This window comes from Sabethes cyaneus, chromosome 1 (genome assembly GCF_943734655.1).
Source record: "Sabethes cyaneus chromosome 1, idSabCyanKW18_F2, whole genome shotgun sequence".
NCBI classification, from domain to species: domain Eukaryota; kingdom Metazoa; phylum Arthropoda; class Insecta; order Diptera; family Culicidae; genus Sabethes; species Sabethes cyaneus.
In genome coordinates, this window is record NC_071353.1 from 90,613,095 (window position 1) to 90,639,098 (window position 26,004).

General features: G+C 42.2%; 1 protein-coding gene across 1 annotated transcript in view; it reads left to right on the plus strand.

Moving 5' to 3' along the window:
- The window catches only part of LOC128745929 (UNC93-like protein MFSD11), a 601,073-nt gene that overhangs the window by 490,328 nt on the left and 84,741 nt on the right, over positions 1-26,004 (plus strand). Inside the window, exons 5-6 of the mRNA XM_053842991.1 lie at positions 8,083-8,357; positions 18,278-18,711. Of these exons, the coding sequence (XP_053698966.1) occupies positions 8,083-8,357; positions 18,278-18,711 (709 nt within the window). The remainder of the gene's footprint in view (positions 1-8,082; positions 8,358-18,277; positions 18,712-26,004) is intronic.

Here is a 26,004-nt window from a genome sequence, read left to right on the forward strand (position 1 = left end):
CAACGGTTCACAGGTGTTGTACAAAATACAACAGCGCAAATAAACCTTTCGTTACTGCGCAACAGGGGAATCTATTATATGAAATTCGTACAAAAATCACCGACTTCGGTATTGGGAGACGAATTGCTCTACATTCGTAGTCCTACTTCAAGCCTGCGCCCGTGCCACTAGGCATGGACCCTTGTACTTTTTGTCATGTGCTTCACAAAATTCATTGTTATACAAAAGAATAAATGTTTTCAACTCGATGCCAACACACATTAAACGCGCATCAACACTTGCAGAGTTTAAGAGATTCACACGTTAAAACAGTTTTTTAGAACTATTTTTGTTAGTTGACAAATGTACTAAACAATCAGCTTCCTCATTCAGCCAATCGTCCTGGAGAGTTTGTTTCTCACTCAAGCAAACGTCCTTTTAAGGATTAGTGAAGAGTTAGTCAACTAGAATTTTTCTCGCTTCTCCATCGGACGTGGTCATTTGGTCAAGCCATTAGAGCTTGTTCGTTTCTCCGTCGTGAACTGCATGAAGGCAGTTTTTGGTTCCGCCATTCGGCTTCTGCAAATACAGTCCACTGCACATCGGTGCTATCATAAATGATTCTGAGCATTTATTACAATACAGTCAATAAAAAATTTGTGTTAAACATTTGCAAAAGGTCAAGCTTTGTCGAATTGAACATACATTCGTATTCCTACGTGAACCCCTCGTTCGTGCAACTTCCCGCTTTGAAAAACTTCGGATGCCCGGCAGAAATCGAACAGAATCAATATGGCGCCGGCAAAATTTGACATTCAGAACCGGTTCGTCTTCTTCGTTTTTCGCTCGCTTTTCTGTATGTCAAAAATGACATTTTAAAACGGGAGATACGTGCTTCACACGATGCTGCCTAATGTTGCAGTTCTGCATTACAGGTAAGGAAATAATATTCAACCTGTTTCTGTGGGATTTAGTTTCTGTTTTTTAAGCCTCACGAAACATTTTAAATGGTCAATTCCAATAACGTGCGTGCTCCGTGCATTCTTTTTGTTTTCAGACCAAAGGCCCCGCTCATCTGGTTTCAGCTTCTGAAATGCACCGAAAACTAACAAATATAAGCTGAACGTAAGAATGAACAATAAAGTAGTGTAAAATGCGCAAATGTATATATTTATTATTGATGACAGCTTCTTTTAATCAAAAAGTTACGCAAAAAACACAAACCGGTTGAATCGGTTTCGGTATCGGTTCTGTTCGACATGGCTGGCAGAAATCGAACAGAAATCTGGCAGACAAAACCGTTAGGCGAAATTTCTGCCAGAATCGGTTGTTGCATTTCTGCTAGTTTTCACGGGCGACGGCGGCCAGAAATCCGGCAGAATGTCTGCCAGAAAAAGTTTTTCGCTGCCAGATTTTTATTCGATTTCTGCTGGACACGCCTAAGCGGGTTCCCGCTTACGAAAAAGTCGGATGCCTGGCAGAAATCGAACAGTCTTCATTTTTCGCTCGATTCTCTTTATGTCAAATGTGACACTTTGAGGCAGGTGAAAAGTGGTTCATCAGTTTTGCAGTTTCAGGCAAAAAGTAAGAGAATAATATGGAACATGACAAAGCAGGTATAATTAAATTTTTAACTTGTTTATTGCACGCTTCTTGCTGCTAGAATCCGCTGCTGCTACCCTCCAAAAAAGGAGGGAAAGCTGAATCGGTACAAAACCGGTTTTTATTCGAAGCCTCTGGCAGAAATCGAACAGAAATCCGGCAGAAAAACGGTAAGGCGAAATTTCTGCCCGAATTGAATGTGTCATTTCTGCTAGTTTTCACTAGAAATACTCAGAGGTAAGAGATACGCGGGAACAGCCATCTTGGGAGCCAATCAAGCAGCGAGAGTTGTCAAAAGGGAGCCAATCGAACACGCATACTTTTTGTTTAAATGTTTGATTAACAAGTATTGAAATAGTTATGAAATCTACTTAAGCTATTGTCACGCACCTTTTTTTTGTATTGTTTATGCAGCGAGAAAATCTTCATAGACAGCACCTTCACGGTGCCGAATAGGATTCACATGGTGCCAACATGCGCCTACCTACTAAAAACTATCCTGCTGCCCGTTCCTGAACCCCTCCCGGAACTACCGTTAGGTTTTACTTCAGGAGGGAGGATGTGCCGAAGCACTCCGACTTGTCCGTTGCGTGTGTGGGTTCACACAACACCCTTGCCATTTCATACCGCCACTACCCTTCACCTAGGGCCTGGGCTGCCCAATCAGCCCATTTCTGACCCTAGCAAGCTATGTCAGGCCCTGTCGTTGCAAACGTTCTAGCCGTTGCAACTCCGTTATCATCGCCGTTGCCGCCCTATCGACGGCACCCCATACGCGCTGCTCAGCGCATATTCTCTGCACGATGTTGTCGGCGTTGGTGTCTTCCCCAACGACCGCAAGCATCACCCGCTGAGTGGACGTAAACCGCGGGCAGTGAAAAATCACATGCTCCGCCGTTTCCTCGGCTACCGTGCAAACGGGGCAAAAGGGTGAATCTACCCGCCCGCGCGTATGTAGATACTTCTTGAAGCTTCCATGTCCCGACAGAAACTGGGTAAGGAAAAAGTTTACCTCACCATGTCCTCTGCCGATCCAGGACGATATATTCTGGATCAGTCTATGGGTCCACCTACCATGGTCGGTGCGATCCCATTCCGCCTGCCAGCGCCTAATAGAGTCCAGCCTAACTCTGTCCCTAGCGCTCCTGACGTTCCTCTGCCTATGGCACTCGATATCCTCATCTAGGAGTATGCATATTGGAATCATGGCTGCAATAACCCCAATCGCATCCAACGATATGGTACGGTAGCCGCACGCAACGCGCAATGCTAACAGCCTGAACACCTTGTTCAGACATGCCTGATTGCGCTTACTCTCCAAAGCCGGGGCCCACGCCGGTGCACCGTATCGTAGCACCGACATGGCAACGCTGGCTATCAGGCGTCTCTTACTGCTGCTAGGACCGTAGCCGTTCGGCATGATCTTAGACAGCGCAGTAACCGCCGTTGACGCTTTACCACAAGCATAATCCACATGGCTGGTGAAGTTCAGCCTGTTGTCTGTCATGACACCCAGGTACTTCACACTTCGTTTGGAGACAATCACCTGTCCCCCAACGATTATTTTTGCCTCTAGGGACGACTTGCGGTTGCTGACCATCACCGCTTCCGTCTTATGGTGGGCCAATCGCAGATTGACGCCCGCCATCCAACCCTCTATTATGCTTATGGCGTCTGATGCCAGCATTTCCACCTCCTCCAGAAACTCGCCTACCACTGTAAGGATGATATCATCGGCGAAGCCAGTGATATCGACCCCAGTGGGTAGTTCGAGCCTCAGCACCCCATCGTACATGGCATTCCAAAGCGTGGGGCCGAGAATCGAACCCTGCGGAACACCCACTGTCACTTTGTACTTCTTCGCCCCATCCGCCGTGTCGTACACTAGCGTCCGATTCTGGAAGTAACTCTTAAGCAACCTGCATAGATGATCCGGTACCCTCATGCTATGCAGCGCTAACGCAATTGCACCCCAGTTAGCGCTGTTAAAGGCGTTTTTGACATCGATTGTGACTATGGCACAATACCTGTCGCCTCACCTTTTCCGTTTCATAGGCTTCTCGGCCCTCTCCACCACGGACTTTATGGCATCTACAGTGGACTTCCCCTTACGGAAGCCAAACTGCGTGTTTGCCAGTCCGACATCACTTTCCGTCACAGGCGTTAGCCTGTTTAGGATTACCCGCTCTAGCAATTTGCCTAGCGTGTCCAATAGGCAAATTGGCCTGTACGATGAGGGATCACCAGGCGGTTTCCCCGGCTTTGGCAGCAGTACCAATCTTTGGACTTTCCATTTGTCTGGAAATTCGCATACCAGCTCTGAAGCGTCTCTCTAAACATATCGGGATATGCTTGGATCGCCACTTTGAGTGCCTCATTCGGAATCTCGTCAGGACTGGGCGCTTTCTTCGTTTTCAAACCCCTGGCAATTACGATGAATTCCTCATTCGTGACCGGAGTGAGGACATCATTCGATTGACCGTACGGGGTCGGAGGCCACCAAACTGGATCGTGTTGCGAAAAGAGCCCTTCCATGATGACTTTCAGCTTTTGGGGGCAGGTTTCCTGCGGCGCAGATGTACCCTTCATCTTTTTCATTACCACCTGGTATGCACCTCCCCAGGGGTTTGAGTCCGCATCGCGACATAGCTCCTGGAAACAGGATTTCTTGCCTAACCTCCTTCTTAAGTGCCGACCTTGCCGTTCTAAGTTCGAGGCTCCGAGCTTCAGCATCTGCATCGGTCCGGGCCCTCTGCGCTAGCCTTCTCGCTCTGTGGCACCTGGAACGGAGCTGGGCAATGGTATCACTCCACCAGTATACCGAGCGACGACCGTTCATTGGCTGCCCCGTCCTAGGCATAGTGGTATCACATGCCCGTACTAGGACGTTGGTCAGCTCACGAGCACTCAGGTTCGAGCGGGTGCTCTCTGCACTGAGTGCTTCAACGAACAGGTCTTTGTCGAAGGACTTCACTTTCCGCCTCCTCCCTGTCGACTTCACCCCGCGTGGCCGTAGCGCCCGTCGTTCAATCGTGTACCGTATAGCTTGGTGGTCGCTATGCGTGTACTCATCTGACACCCTCCAGCCCATGTTGGCAAGCAACGTTGGGCTGCAGAAGGTGATGTCGATGATCGATTGTTGTACCCCCCTACAAAAGGTACTGACGGATCCCACGTTAGCCAGACTTACATCCAGCTTGGACAGAGCTTACAGCAAGCTTTATCCCCTCGGAGTAGTGCACCTGCTACCCCATTCGACAGCCCAAGCATTGAAGTCTCCTCCAATCACAATGGGCTTGCGGCCCGTGAGCTCGTCGGTGAGCACGTCTAGCATCCGGTCAAACTGCTCCGGCGACCACCTAGGTGGAGCGTAGTAGCTACAGATGCAGATGCCATCGACCACCGCATTCACGAACCCCTCTTGGTCGGACGACACCACCTCCTGGATCGGGTATCTACCCATCACAGCGATCGCTGCCATCCGACCCTTGTCGATTACCCAGTTAGTGCCGCCACGGGGGACCCGGTAGGGATCCGCGATAATGGCAATATCGCACCCCGTTTCGGCTGCCGTTTGCCAAAGCAACTCCTGTGCCGTTTCACAGTGGTTTAGGTTAATCTGAATAACCTGCACCATTATCGTTGCAATGCCCGCCTATAAGCCGCACACAGTGGGCCACCTGTGGCATGCTTATTTCCCGCTTCGACTGTGCAGAGCAAGCACCTGGGGGGTTTGCTACATCCCCTGGCGAAGTGGCCATCTTCGCCGCACCGCCTGCACAGCTTAGACCGATCGGGGGCCTTACACTTGGCCGCCCGATGGCCAAAGCCCATACACCTGAAACAGCGTTCGATACGCCGTTTCGACAGCAGTGTACACACTGACCACCCTACCTTAATTTTGCCGGACGCCAACATCTTGTTGGCGATTTCCTCCGGCACGTTTAAGGTTGCGGTTTGCATATCTCCATATACCTTCCGCAAGCGGATGTCTGCGGGTGCCACATCAACCTTAAGCTGATCCCGCAGAGCATCACTCAGGTCAACTGTCGTCGTAATCTCGTCGAGGTTTTTACACTCGACCAGAACAAGCTGCGACAGCGCCTTTACCTGGCCCGCTTCGCCCAGGGACTGCTCAACCAGTTTCTGGTAATTCGAGCTCTGGACCGTTGGGTCCGTTTTAAGCTCAAAGAGCATATCCCCTGCCTGGGTTCGGCGGGTCTTTACTACGTTGGCCCCAAGCTCCTGCAACTTGGGGTCCACCCGAACCTTACGCAGTAGTTCAGCGTACGACAGCTTACCTGTCAGCTTCACTACTAAGGTTTCGGCCTCGGCGGTTTAGGCGATTTACGCCTAACCACCCGCCATTCCTCCTCCCCAGTCCCGGCAGCACCATCCGGGACCGCCTTCGCGCGTTCGCTGGTAGAGGTGCGAGCGGAAGTCCGCTGCCTCTTGGCTACCAGCGTTGGTCCATGGTCGGGCGTAGCCGCCTTGCGCTTGGCAAGCGGCGTACGCGCCTGACTAGGCATGGCCACAGCCTTAGCGGCTATGACCAGAGTTTCGGCGATTTCGCATCGCTGCAGAAGCTCTTGCCTCTCCACCTCGGCAGCTATGACGGTAGAGCGGAGGCTCACCGCCAGCTTTTTAATGTCGAGGTGGACATTTGACCTAGAGTTGATGAACGAGTACAACTCGTTCACCAACCTTTTGGCTTCCTCCAGCTTGCTACTGGCTGGAGGAAGCCCAACTTTAACCTCAAGAGGGTGCACCACGCCCTCCGTTGACATTTGCCTACCGCTGTCGCTCGCCTCTTGGCTGAGCTGGCAGCGGTGGCCACCTGCGTTCTAACTGGGGTGTTAGACTTTGGTGGAGTCAACTTCCTCTTCGTTATCGCCCCCGTTTTCGGGGGGCTTCCCTGTATGGGCTGTGCCCCCGATTTCGGCGGGCTTCCCTTCTTGGGTCGCGCTCCCGATAACGGGGCGCTACCTGTCTTTGCTGTTGGTGACCTTGCCAACTTACTACTTTTGGCAAAGATATCATCTTTGCCACTAGTAGCACCCGTATTCGACACCTCATTAAAGTTTAGAAACTTTTCCATTCGTATGGGTCCCAACTCTAGGCCGCTATCTCCACTCGTAATTGTGTAGTCGCCTTAACGATCCCATGGTGATCTATGCAAGCAGAGAGGCCATGGCTAGTGACACTCCCCCCTACCCTTCATGGGGGCAGGGATGTCAGCATCCGATCAGCGTTAGTCAGGAATGTATCATCTGAGCCTACACCACCGCACTTTGACGTGAGTGACGAGCTTTGAACGTACCTAGAGACCAGCCACGGTTTTAACGGGACGGAAGGCAACTGTACCATTAGCCTACTCGCCGTTTCGGGAAGGTACCACCCTTCCTTACCTAAGGTAGTAGAATAGCACAGCCGTCAGCCCTATAGCGCCGAATCCAAACGTTTATTCCCGCCCGTCCAGTACACCATAATTAGGATCTTCCTGGAACCGATACTAATGTGCCCATGGCACTCCTGACCCGGCTTTTTTGCTTAAAGTCCTGAGCTCTAACAGGACGCTACGGCGTCCGCAGCTGGCTTATAGGGGTTGAGCCCCGCTCGCCTCTTTACACCACTACGCCACGCTACCCTCAGGCACAACGTGCCCCCCTTTCCCTGTTAGCACACAACTGAGGGTGCAACCAAAGACTGGTATTTGGTCGACCCTAGGCCCAGTTGCGTCCCGGCCGGTACCGCGTGGAGGTAGGGACAAGAGTTCCCGCTCCCATATTAGTGGCTATACGGAGTCGCGCAAAGTCGAATGCGCCTTTGTTCGGCACCTTAACCTCGCTGGGTTAGGGCCTTAACCGGCCATTGTCACGCACCTTGAATATTATACTCGGACACAGTGTGTATAAAGCTTTGCAATGCATTTTACACTGATTAAGTTGAAAGATATATCGCTCTATTGTGCAAAATTGATGTAAACAAAACAGAAACGGATCATGATGAAAACAATCAAGTCACACTGCTACAACAGTTTGCTCCGCAGCAAGTGCTGGCAGTTTTTGTACACTGATGCCAAATCGTTGGCTTTAGTTTCCGCGTATCTCTTACTGTGAGTATTTCTAATTTTCACGGGTGACGGCGGCCAGAAATCCGGCAGAATGTCTGGCAGAAAAAGTTTTTCGCTGCCAGATTCTTGTTCGATTTCTGCCGGACGCGCCTAAGCGGGTTGACATAGACCTTTTTCTGCGACTAAGCTTTTTTTAGACACTATTTTTACTAGTTTTTGCGCACCTGATAACACAATGTTCGTTGAACTTTTCCATATAATGATGGTATAGCAAAGGTTCCTTTCATTGCTAGGTAGATTAACTCGGGTTTTTGTGTGTTTTTATTTGTTGTTCGATTATGTAACAATAACGATATTCATTTGATTTTACGATACGTGCATGAATAAATTACCTAACATCTGCTAAACAGCTCTTTTTTTATTTGCAGCATGTTTTTCGGAAATTTACTGGTATTCTATCTTTTTCAAGACAAAACCCATATCGACAAGGAAACAAGAGTGCTTGTGTTTGCAATAATGATTGGTGTTACAATAACAGGTATAGCATCATTGTGTACCCTGAAACCACAAAACGAGGCCTCAGTTATATTAGAAGACGAAATACCAGATGTACAACAAACCCCCAAGCAAGCATTTGTTAGTGCGACACATCTATTTGTTACAAAAAATATTTTGCTACTGACTGTGCCCTTTATATATACAGGTAATTTCATATGAAATCCATGTTTAATTTTATACTACTTCCGACACTACACTCAAAAAAAATCAGCACGTCAAGTTTACGTGAAAACATAGGTAATTCTCATCCATCACACTTTTCATGTAACATTCACGTGAATTGTTGGTAACTCGCACTCATACTAACCAGTTTACGTGCAATCCCGGTTAATTTTATCAATTTTCCCATTAACTAGTCAATGAAGTTCTAATAATAAAAATGGTGTGACTGCAAATTGTACTCCCGGAGCTTGTCTAGAAACTGACGCAGGGTAAACATCTGTGGATGTGGACATTTCCAATACTGAGGAAGTAATATGCTACCGAGATTATAGTCGTATGAATACTTCGTTGCTGATTTCCATGTTCAATCAAATCGACTGGAACGCGTTTTATACGGTAGACAACCCAGATATGTTAGTCGATATTTTTAGCCTCCACATCAAAAACATGCTTGAATCGTGTGTTCCTCGTAGAGAAATACGAAAAAAGCCAAGGTGTAATCAATGGTTTACGGCAGAGATATCTAGAGCGATAATTGATCGGGACCTGGCATTTGAGAAATGGAAATGTTCTAATAGTGATATAGATCGTGCTGCATATAAGCGTTGGAGAAATAAGGTTACAAAACTGATAAACAATGGCAAGAAAACATATTTAAACAGTCTTCTTACTCAAAATCTAACCACCAAGCAGCTTTGGAAGAAACTCAAAAACCTAGGGATCAAGAGCAAAATAAGCGATGATCAGTGTGATTTGAATGCCAATACCATAAATGCTTTTTTCGCTGGAAATTTTTCACTCGATCCGCCTTTACGTTCTCGAATGCTGACTGTATCGAAATCGTTCTTTTTTACGGAAATAGAGGAATATCATGTTGTGAACGCTATACATGACATCAAATCGAATGCAGAAGGCTTGGATCAGATTCCCATCAAATTTATCAAAGCATTTTGCCAGTAGTACTTAAACCAATATTATACATATTTAACCAAATAATTCGGACATCTATTTACCCAAGAGCATGGAAACAATCCAAGATTATTCCAATTAAAAAGAAATCAAATTTAAAAACATTGGAAAATCTGCGTCCTGTGAGTATTTTATGCTCTCTATCCAAAGCGTTTGAAAAGATTTAAAAAATGCAAATATGTAACTACATTCAGCGCAATAATTTATTATCTTCGTATCAATCTGGGTATCGTCCTGGTCATAGTACTAAAACTGCCATGATCAAAATTTGTGATGATATTGGATATGTCCTCGATTCCGCGGGTAGTGCAATACTTTTACTTTTAGATTTTTCTAAAGCATTTGATACCATTTCACACAAGTCGCTTTGTTCAAAATTAAGCTCGATGTATGGTTTCTGTCAGAGTTCAGTTTCGCTAATTGATGCATATTTGTCGAATAGACACCAATCGGTTTTCTATCTAGATAATTTTTCGGTGCCGCTACCAATTGTCTCCGGTGTGCCACAAGGTTCAGTGTTAAGTCCTATATTGTTCACTTTATATATTAATGATCTGCCAGCAAACTTACATAACTGTAGAATTCACCTTTTTGCTGATGATGTGCAAATCTATTTCGATATTTCAAACTTTACGAAACAAGAAGCAGAGTTAATAAATGAAAATCTGGCCAAAATCGCAAAATGGGCACAGAAAAATTCTCTCAAACTTAACGCTTCTAAGACTCACTGATTACAGCGAAACCTTGTATTGTGCTCAATAACTCCCAAATACAATATTTGTTATTTGTTATTAATATATGCTGCGCTTCGCTCTCTTCGTCAAAGTGCATTCTTACTTAACTCAAGAACAAAATTAATGCTCTTCAAATCACTTATTTTACCTCACTTAACGGCTTGTGATTTTGTACTTAGTCAAGTATCGGCGTACGCTTTCGATAGATTAAAAGTCGCTCTTAACTGCTGTGTTAGATTTTTATTCAGTTTAAATCGATATTCAAGCGTGACTCACTTGCAGCATGAACTTATTGGTTGCTCACTGAATAATTTTACTAAATACTGGTCTGTGATGATTTTACACGGATTATTCACAAACAAATACCGCAGTATGTATATTCCAAACTGATACCTATGAAAAGCAATAGAGGCCAGAAATACCAGCTTCAACGATACAGGATGTCGCATTATAATCAGTCATTGCTCATTAGAGGAATTGCTTTCTGGAAACAACTACCTAATGAGTTTCAAACAATCAAATCAAAATTAGAGTTTAGGAAGGCGTGTTTAGAGCCTTTAAATTTAAATTAATTTTTGTTAGTTTGTTTTTCTATACTAAATCGAATACTCAATTCGTAATAACACTTCATCTGATCGAATCGTGAACAGAAAAGACAGTAGTCTTAAGTTTTTTGTGAGCAAATAAACTAAACTAAACTAAACTAAACTAAACTAAACTAAACTAAACTAAACTAAACTAAACTAAACTAAACTAAACTAAACTAAACTAAACTAAACTAAACTAAACTAAACTAAACTAAACTAAACTAAACTAAACTAAACTAAACTAAACTAAACTAAACTAAACTAAACTAAACTAAACTAAACTAAACTAAACTAAACTAAACTAAACTAAACTAAACTAAACTAAACTAAACTAAACTAAACTAAACTAAACTAAACTAAACTAAACTAAACTAAACTAAACTAAACTAAACTAAACTAAACTAAACTAAACTAAACTAAACTAAACTAAACTAAACTAAACTAAACTAAACTAAACTAAACTAAACTAAACTAAACTAAACTAAACTAAACTAAACTAAACTAAACTAAACTAAACTAAACTAAACTAAACTAAACTAAACTAAACTAAACTAAACTAAACTAAACTAAACTAAACTAAACTAAACTAAACTAAACTAAACTAAACTAAACTAAACTAAACTAAACTAAACTAAACTAAACTAAACTAAACTAAACTAAACTAAACTAAACTAAACTAAACTAAACTAAACTAAACTAAACTAAACTAAACTAAACTAAACTAAACTAAACTAAACTAAACTAAACTAAACTAAACTAAACTAAACTAAACTAAACTAAACTAAACTAAACTAAACTAAACTAAACTAAACTAAACTAAACTAAACTAAACTAAACTAAACTAAACTAAACTAAACTAAACTAAACTAAACTAAACTAAACTAAACTAAACTAAACTAAACTAAACTAAACTAAACTAAACTAAACTAAACTAAACTAAACTAAACTAAACTAAACTAAACTAAACTAAACTAAACTAAACTAAACTAAACTAAACTAAACTAAACTAAACTAAACTAAACTAAACTAAACTAAACTAAACTAAACTAAACTAAACTAAACTAAACTAAACTAAACTAAACTAAACTAAACTAAACTAAACTAAACTAAACTAAACTAAACTAAACTAAACTAAACTAAACTAAACTAAACTAAACTAAACTAAACTAAACTAAACTAAACTAAACTAAACTAAACTAAACTAAACTAAACGAAACTAAACTAAACTAAACTATTGACCAAACTCGTGACCTTAGTCATGACCTTGAAATGCGGTCAGGCATATATTAATATTTTTTTTGAAACGATGATTCTACAATTGATGAAGGGACGGTAACGGAAAGTAATGAAGAAGGATTTTTTCGGGAATGAAGGGGAAGGGTGGAAAGGAAGGGGGGGGGGGTAATAGGTAGCTATGGTTAACAAGTTGTCGTTGTGACTCCTATCTTTTTGTCCAATGCTGGAAGGTGCATGGGTCGAACCAAGTTGTAATCAAAGCTGTGATTACAGCTTGGTTCGACCCATGCACCTTCCAGCATTGGACAAAAAGATAGGAGTCACAACGACAACTTGTTAACCATAGCTACCTATTACCCCCCCCCCTTCCTTTCCACCCTTCCCCTTCATTCCCGAAAAAATCCTTCTTCATTACTTTCCCTTACCGTCCCTTCATCAATTGTAGAATCATCGTTTCAAAAAAAATATTAAACTAAACTAAACTAAACTAAACTAAACATCTGATCCATCGTGGAGCGACCCTCACGAAAACCAGCTTGGTACTCGCCGACGAAGGACTCCGTTAACGGTCTCAGTCTGCAGAACAGGATACGGGAAAGCACCTTGTAGGCAGAATTGAGCAATGTAATTCCTCGATAGTTTTTTCACTCCAGTCGATGTCCCTTTTTGAAAATTGGGCAAATGAGGCCATCCAACCACTCCTCCGGCATTTGTTCTTCCTCCTAGATCCTGATAATGATCCGGTGGATTGCTTCGTACAGCCGCTCGCTCCCCGCTTTTTGAAGTTCAGCCGGGATACCGTCCTTCCCAGCAGCCTTACCGTTTTTCAGTTCACTGATTGCCTTTTTAATCTCCTCCTGTGTTGGTGGATCCACAGCTTGACCATCGCTTACAATTCCTATCCTGTCCCTGCTGATCTCCGCATTTACCTCTCCAGTCAACAGTGCCTGGAAGTGCTCCTTCCACCTGGCTGCTACCGCCCTTTTGTCGGTGAGCAGGTTGCCAGCACTATCATTGCACATCACAGGCATGGCAAAATTCCGGCATCCGGCATCCTTACGACGTGTCCGGCCCACCGTAGCCTGCTAACTTTCACTAGATGTACGATGGGAGTCTCCCCAAGCAGTGCCTGTAGCTCGTGATTCATACGCCTCCGCCACTCTCCGCTTTCAGTTTGTACTCCGCGAAATATCGTCCGCAGCACTTTCCGCTCAAACACGGCAAGAGCGCGTATGTCTTCCGTAAGCAGCGTCACGGCTTCAAGTCCATAAAGAACTACCGGTCTAATAATGGTTTTGTACATTGTAAGCTTTGTGCGGCGGCGTATGCTTTCTGATCGCAGCGTTTTACGAAGGGCAAAGTATGCCCGATTTCCCGCTTGGATGCGCCGCTGGATCTCCTTACTAGTGTTGTTGTCCACGGTCACCAGCGATCCCAAATACACGAACTCCTCTACCAGTTCTAGTTCGTCGCCGTTAACGGTTACCGTCCGTGGGAGACGCGCGTTTGTTCCTTTGAGCCTCTCCCTTTCATGTATTTGATCTTTGACGCATTTATTTTTAGCCCAATTCTCCTAGACTCCGTTTTCAATCTGGCGTAGATTGCCTCCGCCGTCGCAAAGTTCCTGGCAATGATATCGAAGTCATCTGCAAAGCCTAGAAGTTGGCTACTCTTGGTAAAAATCGTGCCTCTCGTTTCGATGCCCGCTCGTCGGATCGCCCCCTCAAGAGCGATGTTGAACAGCATGCAGGATAGACCATCACCTTGTCTCAACCCTCGTCGCGTCTCGAAGGGACTCGAGAGTGTCCCAGAGATGCGTACGAAACACATCACTCGATCCAATGTAGCTTTGATCAGTCGCGTCAGTTTGTCCGGAAAACCGTATTCGTGCAATATCTGCCATAGCTTGTCTCGATCGACTGAATCGTATGCTGCTTTGAAATCAATAAAGATGTGATGCGTGGGCACGTTGTACTCCCGACATTTCTGCAAGATGTCGGATAGTAAAAATTTGGTCCGTAGTTGCGCGAGCCCCCATGAAACCCGCCTGATAATTTCCTACGAAACCTTATGCTATCGGTGACAGCCGGCGTAACACGATCTAAGAGAGTACCATGTAGGCGGCGTTTACCAGCGTAATATCACGATAGTTGCAGCAGTCTAGCCGATCACCCTTTTTGTAGATGGGACAATCCACTCCTTCCATCCATTCCTCCGGTAGCTTTTCTTCCTCCCAAATCCTCGAAATAACCCAGTGCAGAGCGTTTCTCCGCCATGTTTATAAAGCTCTGCCGGTAGGCGGTCTTCCCAGCGGCTTTATTGGTCTTCAGCAGCCTGATTTCTCGTTTGACTTCTTGGAGATCAGGTGCTAGGACATCACTATTCGATCTTTTTTCTCCTTAAGATCGTGGTCAACTGGTTCCTAGCTCGTCGGTATTTGGCCAGGCTCTCTCTAGTGGCAATACTTAGATAATTTTTCCAAGCATTTGTTTTCTCCTTCACGGCTTGTTGGCATTCCCCATCAAACCAATCATTTTGTGTAATCCGAGGCTCAATACCTAGTGCCGCGGTAGCGGCCTCTCCGATGGCCGAGCGTATTCTGCCCCAACCGTCTTCGAGGTTTGAAGCGCCTAACTCCTCGGAAGAAAGCAGTGCCTCATTCATTACTCGCGCGTAGTTCTCGGCAGCTTGTGGGTTATCTAGCTGCCTGATGTTCAGCCGAGCAGGGCGGCTTTGACGTGTCCGGTATACGGTGGACAGCTTTGAGCGCACATGTACTGCTACTAGGTAATGGTCAGAATCAATGTCCGCACCCCGACGGGAGCGTACGTTCGTGATGTTAGAGAAAAACCGGCCCTCTATGAGAACGTGGTCAATTTGGTTCATTGCACGTTGGTCAGGTGATCTCCAGGTGGCTTTGTGGATATCATTGCGCGGGAAAAAGGTGCTTCGGATCACCAGGCCTCGGGAAGCTGCGAAATTTATACATCGTTGGCCGTTATCGTTTGTGTCGGTGTGCAGGCTATGGGATTCTACCACCGGTCTATACATTTCTTCTCTACCGACCTGGGCGTTCATATCCCCGATGACGATCTTGATGTCCCGTGACGAGCAGCTGTCGTACGTTGCCTTAAGCCTCGCGTAGAACGCTTCTTTCTCATCGTCGGGTCTACCTTCGTGCGGGCAGTGCACGTTAATGATGGTATAATTGAACAAACGGCCCATTATCCTCAATACACACATTCTCTCGTTGATCGCCTTCCAGTCTATCACGCGATCCTGCATTCCGCCCAGCACTACAAAGCCCGTTCCCAGTTCGTTGGTAGCGCCACCGCTCTGGTAAAACTGGGCCTTTCCGCCACGGATCTTCCAAACCTTCTCTCCTTTGCGATAGATTTCCTGCAAAGCTACGATGCCGAGTTTGCGGGGTTCCAGCTGTTCAATCAGCACCCGCTCGCAACCTGCGAAAGTTAGCGATCTGCAGTTCCAAGTCCCGAGTCTCCATTCGTCGTCCTTGTTCCGTCGCCTAGGTCGATGCCGAATATTCCGCTCCGAATATGCTTGAATGTTGTTAGTTTAAGTTTAATTTAGGTGTGTAGCCGTACTGGGGCAACACTACCGAGTCTCGTGAAGGGGCTGCCAGCTTATAGTGCCGAGACTCACTATACCTCCTCCCCGGTTAGTATACGACTTTAGTTTCCACCGGGGTTGGTTATCCGATCTCCGCAAAGGTTGCTCGTATTCCGGCTGGTACCACGAGGAGGTCGGGATCGGAGTTGCTGGATAAGAGGCTTACGACCACTATGGGGTCTATATTCCGCATTATCCAGCCGTTTATCAGCCGGAAAGGATGTAACATTAAATTTGGGTCCATGAAACTGTCGTTGCTGTCACTCAATTCCTCCAGATATTCCGGAGACAAAGTTAGTTTAACGATTTTATTACGCTCACAACGGCTGCTCCATCTGCCATCAGTGTTTGAAGCTGCGAATTCTGTGTTTTGTAAACTTTTATAATCTTTCCGGGATATTTTGAACAAGCGAAAGATAAGATTTACATTCATTTGTTTACTAAAAAGCAACGACTTCAAATGAAACACCTGCAGCGAACGAACGAAAACAAACGTTCCCGTTACAAATTTTGAATACCGTCATCCGGGGCGAGATTGTGCCAAAAAAGCATATGTTTTTGTTCTTTAGCTCAGTATACACACAATTAAGGAACTAAGTTGATTTCAAACCTGTCAATATGTATTAAATTATTCAATTAACAACTACCGTAGAGATGGTTTAGTTACAATGAAACCTAATTTTACTGGAAGTGTATGAACTTAAAGTTAAGCTAAAAACCTAAACAGTGAACGTTAGCATATTTATAAACAATACATATAAATATCAGTATAAAGTAGTTTATATGAGGCCGTCCATGAACTAAGTGGACTATCAGGGGCAGGGGGTCGGCCAAAAAAAACGCATCATACAAATAGTATGAACGAAAATAACCCGGGGAGGTCTGAAATAACGAAAACTGAGTTCATAGTCAATGCACAGCCTTTATATGGCCAGTAGCGTTTCTAGGGTTTACAAGGGAGAGATATATGAAGGGGTGTATCCTAAGAGGGCATACCTATTTGATCATTTAACAAAAGTAACCATTATTTTGTTCGAGAACCCGCGGCCGCAGAACATGTAGCCCATCCCACCCCCCTCCCCCGTCCTTAAAACTGCCAGTTTATACACGGTATAATCACTGACAAACTGACATGACACATAGAAGAAAATCCTTTAAAAACCATCGTCCTACACATTTTGCTTGCACAGTAGCACCCTCTGTTATGCATGTCGCGGAGTAGCTTGCATTTGCAGGGTTTTATGCTGTAGGGTTTTTACTTTTGTATGGTTTTATATTGAAAACTCGAAGCAACACCCGCGCGCCGCGGTGTGGCCATGTTGCGAATCATGCTTTTTTGAAAAATGAGTGGTTTTTGATTGGACGATGGAATTAACGCGAGTGTCTCGTCTGTTTGTCTGTGGTATAATATATTCGTCTTATATTTAAGTGTTTATTCAAATCATCAGAAATTTTCAGAGAAAAAGTAAAAATTAGTTTTAATTATTTAGCAGACCTATGCTCCAAAATGGATGATGCAATCTAATCTGTCAAAATATTGTGCTCAATAGTAAAGAATGTGAGCGTACTGGTGTATACTGACGTATTTTTGTTGTGTATGTGAAATCCACAAATTGGATCAATCATTATGACTTGGCACAATCTCACCCTCGTGAAGCTCGAAAAGTACAAAGTTTCGAAAAATATTATTTTCGTAATCAAAACTTATCCAACGCATAATAACCTTTCAATACATTGTAAATGATTAGTTTATATACCTTCAAAATAGCAAGTTGATGCGATTTCTTGTTTGGGTTGGTTTATGGGGGACATTTTTTACAAGCGTTATTTCCGAGTATTTTTGATCGTGAACTTTGAAACCCTGTTTAGGCTAAATAGTTTGCTAATATTATCTGTGTTCCATTCTAAGTTATGAATAAATATGTTATTTTCATCATCATTTTGAATTTAGGTCACCTGTTTCTATAGATATAATAAATTTTCACAAATAAACATTTTTGGTTTTTGGCCCAATCTCACCCCCGTGGCACAATCTCACCCCGGATGGCGGTATCGTTTCTTCCTAGCGTTGCGTTTTCGCAACGCAAAGCTTAAAATCTATCTTAAAATTACAAACATAATCAGAATTATGAAACAAAGTGTTTTTTGGCAAGCAACCGATTCTTACTAACACGGATTAATAGGTTAGGCGTAAATAGAGGTGAAATCGAGTTTTATGAGCATTTTTCCTTAACTGTCTGAAAAATAACAAAACCTGTTGTTTTGTCACAGCTGTAATTATGTTACATGTAACATCTGACCTTTGAGCAAAAACAGATCGATTAAATTTTTTTCCAATCTTTCTTTGTTTCTCAGGGTCCTAGTTGATATCTTAAACAGGGCCTTCTCTAGAATCGAATGAAGTTCCTTGCGTTTTCGCAACGCTGGGAGGAAATAGGTTAAGCAGGAGAGTGAGTCAGAGTGGTGCTCTTAAAAATCGCTAAATAGGTCCACTCAAGATCAATTACCCAATTGCGAAGATCAACTCAAGATCAGTTATATCAATTGTCAAAAGTTGAACATTTGGTATGGAATTTTTAGAAAACTCTATTCGCTTGAAACTCTATACAGGGCTTAAATATAGTCCACCGTAGTAGATACTTAATATAATAGTAAATTTGGTTTGAAACACAACAATATTTTATAATTTCTTATTTTAGAATATATTTTCAAGCTTACATTTTTTGATTTATATTTTTCTCTTTTAGGTCTAGCATTATCATTCTTCAGTGGTGTTTATGGAGCTAGTATCGGATTTACTAATGCACTTGGAGAACAAGCTAAACAGCTAGTTGGGTTAAATGGCGTATTCATTGGCGTTGGTGAAGTTCTCGGAGGAGTAGTGTTTGGTTTGTTGGGTAAACGAACCATAATATGGGGTCGTGAGCCAATTATCATAGCTGGTCTCATTATTCATGCAATGAGTTATTTCCTCATATATTTAAATTTGCCTGATTCTGCCCCATTTGGTGACACAAATGAGGTTGGTTATTTTAAACCACCAATTGCCAGTGTGGCAATTCTATGTTCATTTTTGCTCGGATTGGGAGACGCTTGCTATAATACACAGATACTATCAATTTTAGGCGGAGTTTTCACTAAAAAATCGGCAGAGGCTTTTGCGATATTCAAATTTGCACAGGTATGGCATACGCTAACCGACCTATTTTGAGTGTCGGGTGTCCTACGAAAGGTTGAAAATCGAAAGGCTGTAAATCATATGGCTAAAATTCAAGGATTTTTTGTCAAATATCACAGTTAACAGTTTCATTCATTGTATTACAGTAATTCATCTTATTAGGACATGCGCAGCACAATTTGTGTTCTATTCTGAATTTTATAATAGTTTTAAATTTTGTAACACACCAAAAATGAAACAAAATGCAGACAACTGCAATTTACAGGTGGTATATTGTAAGTTTCCCATCTTATCGAACGCGATGAATTCTAACCGTCGCGAACGAAATCGTCGCCAGATTTGTCGCGTGTGTAAATTTAATTTATTTTATATAGACTAATCTCAAGTTTTTAGTCTTGACCTTGAAATGCGGTCATACATATATATTAATATTTTTTTTTTCTTGAAACGATGGTTCTACAATTGATGAAGGGACGGTAGGGGAAAGAAATGAAAACTTTTTGGTGAAGGAGGGGAAGAGCGGAAAGGAAGGGGGGGGGGTATTGGTAGCTATGCTTGACAAGTAGTCATTTTGACTCCTACCTTTTGTCCAATGCTGGTAGGTGCATGAGTCGAACCAAGCTGTAATATGAGATTACAACCGGATTCGAACCCACAACACCCGCCAGGGCATGCCCCCCTTCCTTTCCGCTCTTCCCCTCCTTCACCAAAAAATTTTCATTTCTTTCCCCTACCGTCCCTTCATCAATTGTAGAACCATCGTTTCAAAAAAAAAAAAAAAAAAAAATTAATTTATTTTGTCAAATAAGTCAACAGCTTATGTGCTAGTCAAACGAAATATATACCGTCAGTCGGGGATATTTGCAATTTTGACTTGGTACAACTTTCAAAGTGTACCATTTAGGTCCAAGTGCCAAAACTTGTATAGTGGTCAGTACTTTTGATTTATGATTATGAGAAAAAATATCAACTAAATGTACATTGTGTAGTTTCTGAGAAAAAGGTACATAAAGTTTGTAAATCGTGGTTTTTTAGGAGCGGCGTTTTATTCCGAAGTGGTTGTTCCACGCCGAATTGGAACGCTTCTGCATATGATCGTTTTTCGGTCATTTCCCGTGGTCGGATCATTACAAAATTAGTATCAAAATAAACGGAAAAGACTGCAGAATTAACACCTAAAATAAAAAAATAATGATTTTTTCAAAAAATTTTGTCGTTTATGTCCCCTTAATATAGTATCGCTTGGCAGCTGTCTTTCCAATTGAAGCGCCGTTGTCGTATATTTTGCATTGACTGTGTTGTCAGAGCAGACCAACCGGAACCGCTTTATCAGTTTCGTCATTAATTATTATTATTATTATTATTATTATTATTATCACCAACATTCTCCGACTTCACTACTCTCAACGAAAACTTTGTACAATCGATCAATGTCGAAAAGTATTATTTTTCTAATGCTTTTTTTATACCTTCAATTTTGGTTTTAAAGTCGGTTTCACAACAAAAAAGGAACAATATTCAATATTGTTTCGCTAAACAAAACTAAACAAAACTAAATTTGTAGATTAGACTGCCCTTCCGTCAGTTAATCTTTAGCATAATATAAAAGAAATGTTTTAATTACAATAGGCCTGTAGCTCCACGGAAGAGGAGTATGTAAACTAAACCGGAACTTTATTTTCAGTAAGTGTGTTTTATTCTAAACTGGAGTTAAACTAAAGGCAAATACACACCTTCTTATCGACTACCTTAAACTTCTAGGTGTTCGGTTGGAATCAATTTTACTGTCACATTTAATGGAGACTAATCGGAAACGAATCTAACCATAACGTAACACGAAATTTAACTTTTGACGTAGGACTACGTCTTACGGCAAGTTTTGAGATAGGGTGTCATTCCAAAAAATCGAAAAAATGCGAGCGTCACGAAAAATGAAAGGTTTTGAGCGCTAATAGCTCAGCGGTTTTCCTATCGATTTTCAATATTCTTACACCAATCGATCGGAAAATCTTCTAAGAATTGACCCAAATGAAGAAAAGTATGAATTCTTGATGTTGAACTATTGAAAAATTGAAAATAATGAACCTATGTTATACCAGAATTCTCGCTTCGTGATTGGTTGGAAGATTCTTTGCGATGATCTAAACCTATACCAATTTGATATCTGTGCTTGGGAAGTAAGCCAAAACAAGTGACTAAGTTCCCTCATTTCAACAAAATTTCTTAACACCGCGGTTAAACCTAGACCATTTTGATGTCCTTGCTTGGGAAGAATGCCAGAAAGAGTGACAAAGCCCCCTCGTGCCAACAGATTTCTTACGAACGCGATTAAACCTAGTCCAATTTGATGTCTGTGTTAGGGAAGTGTGCCAGAAAAAATGACACAAGTTCGTTGCCCCAACAGATCGCAAATTCTTTACTGCGAGACGATTAAACCTTGGCGAATTTGATATCTGTGTTGGAAAAATGTGCTACAGCTGTAGTGTTCGGTTATAGTACGACTCTGTATGAAGGTGAAATTAGTCATCATCGATTTTGCCAATTTCAAAAGCAGTTTTTTTGTTTGAAACAAAACTTCGGTTTATGAAAATATATTCGCTGTGTTCAGATTGGCAAGAAAAATGCAGTATATACATTTTTATAAACACAATCCCGCTTTTAGGCCGAAAAGCTGCTTCCGAAATTGGGCTTTCCGACGAAAAGTCAATGACTGCTAGTTTCCCGTGAATACGCAAGCTTACCGACCGTTTCATTAGAAGTGTATTGAAAAGATGTGCTGTTGATCAAATAGGATTGAATTGGTAAAATCCCTTCAACGTGGGGAACCATGGGTAATAAAAACAATCTTTAATTTCAGTAAGGTAGCAGGAAAGCAATAGTTTGTGTTCTTGATTTTGTTAAATTGTTTTCAAATGTACAATCTTTTGAGAATTGAACGTATGCAATGTTACTACTTTGATAAATGTTACATACAACGCATATAGCATGTATATAAGTTGCATATAGCATGTATACAAGAAGAATCGAATGATTACAAGCATGAATACATGCCACTATCACTACAAAGAGACTTACGTAGTCCTGCGTCACCTATATATGCGGTCGTGTCTTGTACACAACCCCTCTGATTTTTTCTTTCGAACACGAGTTCAACCCGAGTCTAACCCTAACTTAACACCAAATTCTTAACTGCGAATCTACCCCTAACGTACCACGAAATTCTTAACTTTTATCTAACTTAACTCTAACACGGATTTTAACTCCCCTTTTTTCGCGGCGTTGTCGCCGGTATTTATATCACCTCTTAATTGTTCTTAGTAAGAAGTACTAGAACATTCCTACTTAGCTGCTGAGAAAAAAGAGAGCAGAGCGAGACTTTACGTTAATTCTATGAAAGTTTCAGGTGGCGCGCGAAACCTCTCACACATGTATCACGGTAACTCACATAGCACACGATTCGACGTACAATGTTTGTCATGATCCATACGCAAACGCTTTCGCTTGCCCATGAAATGGCAAGAAAAATAAACTTTGCGAAAAACCGCACCGAGAAGTAAAACTTTCGCGGTCGCGGAAGATTCTGTCAATGTTAACCGTACCGGGTTAGCTTTTGTCAATGTTAACCGTACGGGCGCGCTTCATGGCACTGACGGTGCAGCGGCCCTTCCATCGATTTCTTTAATTCTTATTATTGCAGGTTGCAGTGAAACAACTAAATGGACAGCAACTGCAAGGAAACAGCCAAAGATCTGCAATCAGTGCTGCGATCTAAATTGCCATTGAAGTACTTCATAATAGAGAATATTATCAGCCGTTTTTCTTCTTCAAACAATATCAATCAAATTGTTTCCATGCTATTTTCTATTTTCAGAATATGTTTAACAAAAATTGTGTGATAGAATCTAAAAACATCACATATTATGCTGCGAGCATGTTTGTTACATTAATGCAATTTTTTATTCCAAAGTTTTTCGAAACTTTAGCATCACTGGATACGAGCACAACAGCTCTGACAGCTTTTGGTAAACAAACATAGTGGCACCGAATTTTCGTAACATGAATTTATGTCTTGTTAAATTTAGGTCACTTTGCACTATATGTTGAATTATTTGCAGTTGTATATTTCGAAATAACCATCAAACGATCCCAAAACGTATCTATTATCTCACTCTTCTTCTGCGTCTACTGTTTAGTAATCACCAATTTGACGGCTCGCAAAAATTTGACATGAATCAATGACAGCTCGCTGCTGGGATTTTACTTGCATTTTGTCTGCAAGTTCCTTGTATTTCGCGTTTTTTGATGCAATCTGCAATATATTTTTCATCGCCCTTACGTCGAGAAAGTTTTACTGATCTGCCCTTCCGTCGGTTGACAGTTTTAACTATTAATACCCCCATTACACCGTCCTTCCATCGGTTAATGCATTGATACTCTCAAGAAAATCTACTAACCGCCCTTCCGTCGGATAGTAAAATAATCATACTTAGAAAACTTAACTAACCGCCCTTCCGTCGGATAGTTATCAAGATAAACTTCACCACTACTCCGTCCTTCCGTCGAGTAAGGTATTATTTACAATGTTATATACCGTCCTTCCGTCGGACAGTAATAAAAAACCGTACATTTAGAAAACTTAAGGGGAAACCGAAAGTGGCTCAAAGATGGCTGGATAAATGTCTACCAATGTATTTAAAAATGCATCTGTATTGGCAGAGCACGCTTTCGCCACGTAATCAGTGCTTCCAGTGCTATTATAATTTCCTGAAACTTGTCATTCCATTTATCGATCTGCTGTATATCAACAAACGCTCAGCAAAACATAATTGCTAATGGAAAAAAAAATTGACTGATAATATCGATCATTACGTGTTCATAAAAGCTACCAATGTATAATTTGGAATTATTTAATAGATATTTGGTTGCGCACATATTTCGTTGTACTAGCGATTTCCGAAAAAGCAGCAATACAGTATCAAACTTTCGTCACATCAATGAGCTTTTAAAGAGCTTTCAACTTTCGCCGCATCGATTAGCTTAGAGTGAAGTAAACAAACAAAACGCAAACGCAGGAATCAAAAACTGACCTCCGATGCAAGCGGATTAATTAAACATCCTAGTGATCCTACGCATTATTCAGTTGCTGCTGTTAATTTTGATTGAATCGGAATGCCTTGATGAAGAAAACAAACCATATTTCGGGATGTTCGTAGTCGGTGCGGTTGGCTGCAGATCACCTGTGATTATGTTTGCAAGCTCCGCTTTTTGACATATATTACCAATACTAAAGCAATATTCAAATAAATGTTTAGGTTTTGACCGGACACATGAGATGTACAGTACAGTGTTTGTCGCACTAACACAATTACGTTAGCCACTTTCGGTTTCGCCTTAACTAACCGCCCTTCCGTCGGATAGTTATCAAGATAAATTTCACCATTACACCGCCCTTTCGTTGGGCAAAGTATTTACAATGTTACTAACCGTCCTTCTGTCGGATAATAATATAAAAACTACAAGGGATTCAACCCTAAGGGTTGTACGAATGAGTGACATAGGACTATATCAGATCATTAGATCAAAGACTAATGCAAACTGCATTAGTGGCATATGTATGTTTATAAGAATCTGTGAGTGCCATTGTTTAAGTGAATGTTTAAAAGAGACGAGCGAAATATTCAGATTCAATTTTTCAATGAATGCAATGGTGGCTTTGAAAATACGTGGACAAGGGTTCATAAGTACAACGCCTGCAACCATTGAGACATAGTTTTTTTTTTTAAAATCACTTGTGTGCATCATAAAGGTTGAAATAGTAATGAATGACCAGCCCACAGATTATTGTATTAAATATGATTACGCGTAGCTTGACATGTTTCAATAATCTTACTTTAACTCGCTTGTGGTCTTTGAAAGGGCCATTGGTTACAAATAACAGTAAAGGCAAAGCACGTTCATCGTAAATGTGAAGTGCCATTAGAATGTCCTTCTCTTTTGACATCAATGGCAACAGGCATGTAAGTTAGCGGCGTTGATTAACCGTCTTTTGCTCCGAGAAGGTTTTACTAGTTTACTTTCACAGCTTACTGCTTGTTACATAGCAGGCAATATGGCAAACCCGCAAAAATCCCCCCCCCCCTCTTGGAAGGACAAGGGGTCTCAGTACACCATAGAACAAAATCCTGCCTTCTAAAACCCCCATATGCCTAATTTGGTTCCATTTGCTTGATTAGTTCTCGAGTTTTGAGGAAATTTGTGTTTCATTTCTATAGGAGCCCCCCTTCTTACGCCCTCCATAAAATTGCTCTCTTACCTCCTCCATAAAGTTGCTGGTCATTTTATCTATCCAACGGACTACGTCTTACGGCATGTTTTGAGATAGGGTGTGTTTCGCAGTGGACTGTGGGATTTGGTTTCGGAAAAAACACTCACTAATTCGACTAAACCTTTATATACATTCTTTCTACACCTTACACTAAGTACATGTCTTATCTTGTTTTAACTATTTAAACTTTAACTTCACTGACCTTATCCTTTTTATTTTTTACTTACTGATAAACCATGGGTAGACAAAAGAAAACTGAGAGAGCGCTTACGCAGCCGCTTCTCCTTTTATACTTGAGCGTTATCCTTGCTTGCGTACGGAAAATTCCACTCGGATCACGCCATCGATCTTTCGCACCAATCGCACCGTTGTCTGTCGATATTATTCGTGTCCTATACTCCTTTTGCGTTGCGCGATAACACCACTTATCGATGGATCCGTTTTCGATCAAAGCAATCGGGGCTATTCACATTTTATATTTTCATTCGAGCTGTCAGCTCGAACATCCTCCACCGGGGAAGTCTGGATGATATCATTATCCAGGATTGGAATTGGTGCCAGCTTGTGGATCGGACGCTTGATGACTCCTCCTTTGGTTCGTATATCTGCAACTCGTGCAAGATTTTCAGCTCCCAGGTATGTTTTAACTATTTTCCCCATTTTCCAGCACTGTGACGATAAATTGTCTTCCTTTATAAGCACGACCATACCGAGACGAACATTTGCCTTCTTCTTGGTCCACTTGGCTCGAATCTGAAGTTCCTGAAGATATTCTCGAGACCAACGTTGCCAAAAACTATCCCGAAGCATTTGCACGTATTGCCATCGAGACAGTCGGTTGACCGGAATTTCCTCGTAGTTAGGCTCAGGTATGGCGGTCAACGGACCATGAACCAAAAAGTGACCCGGGGTTAACGGTTCTGGATCGGCTGGGTCATCGGAAATGGCATAAAGAGGTCGAGAATTGAGCT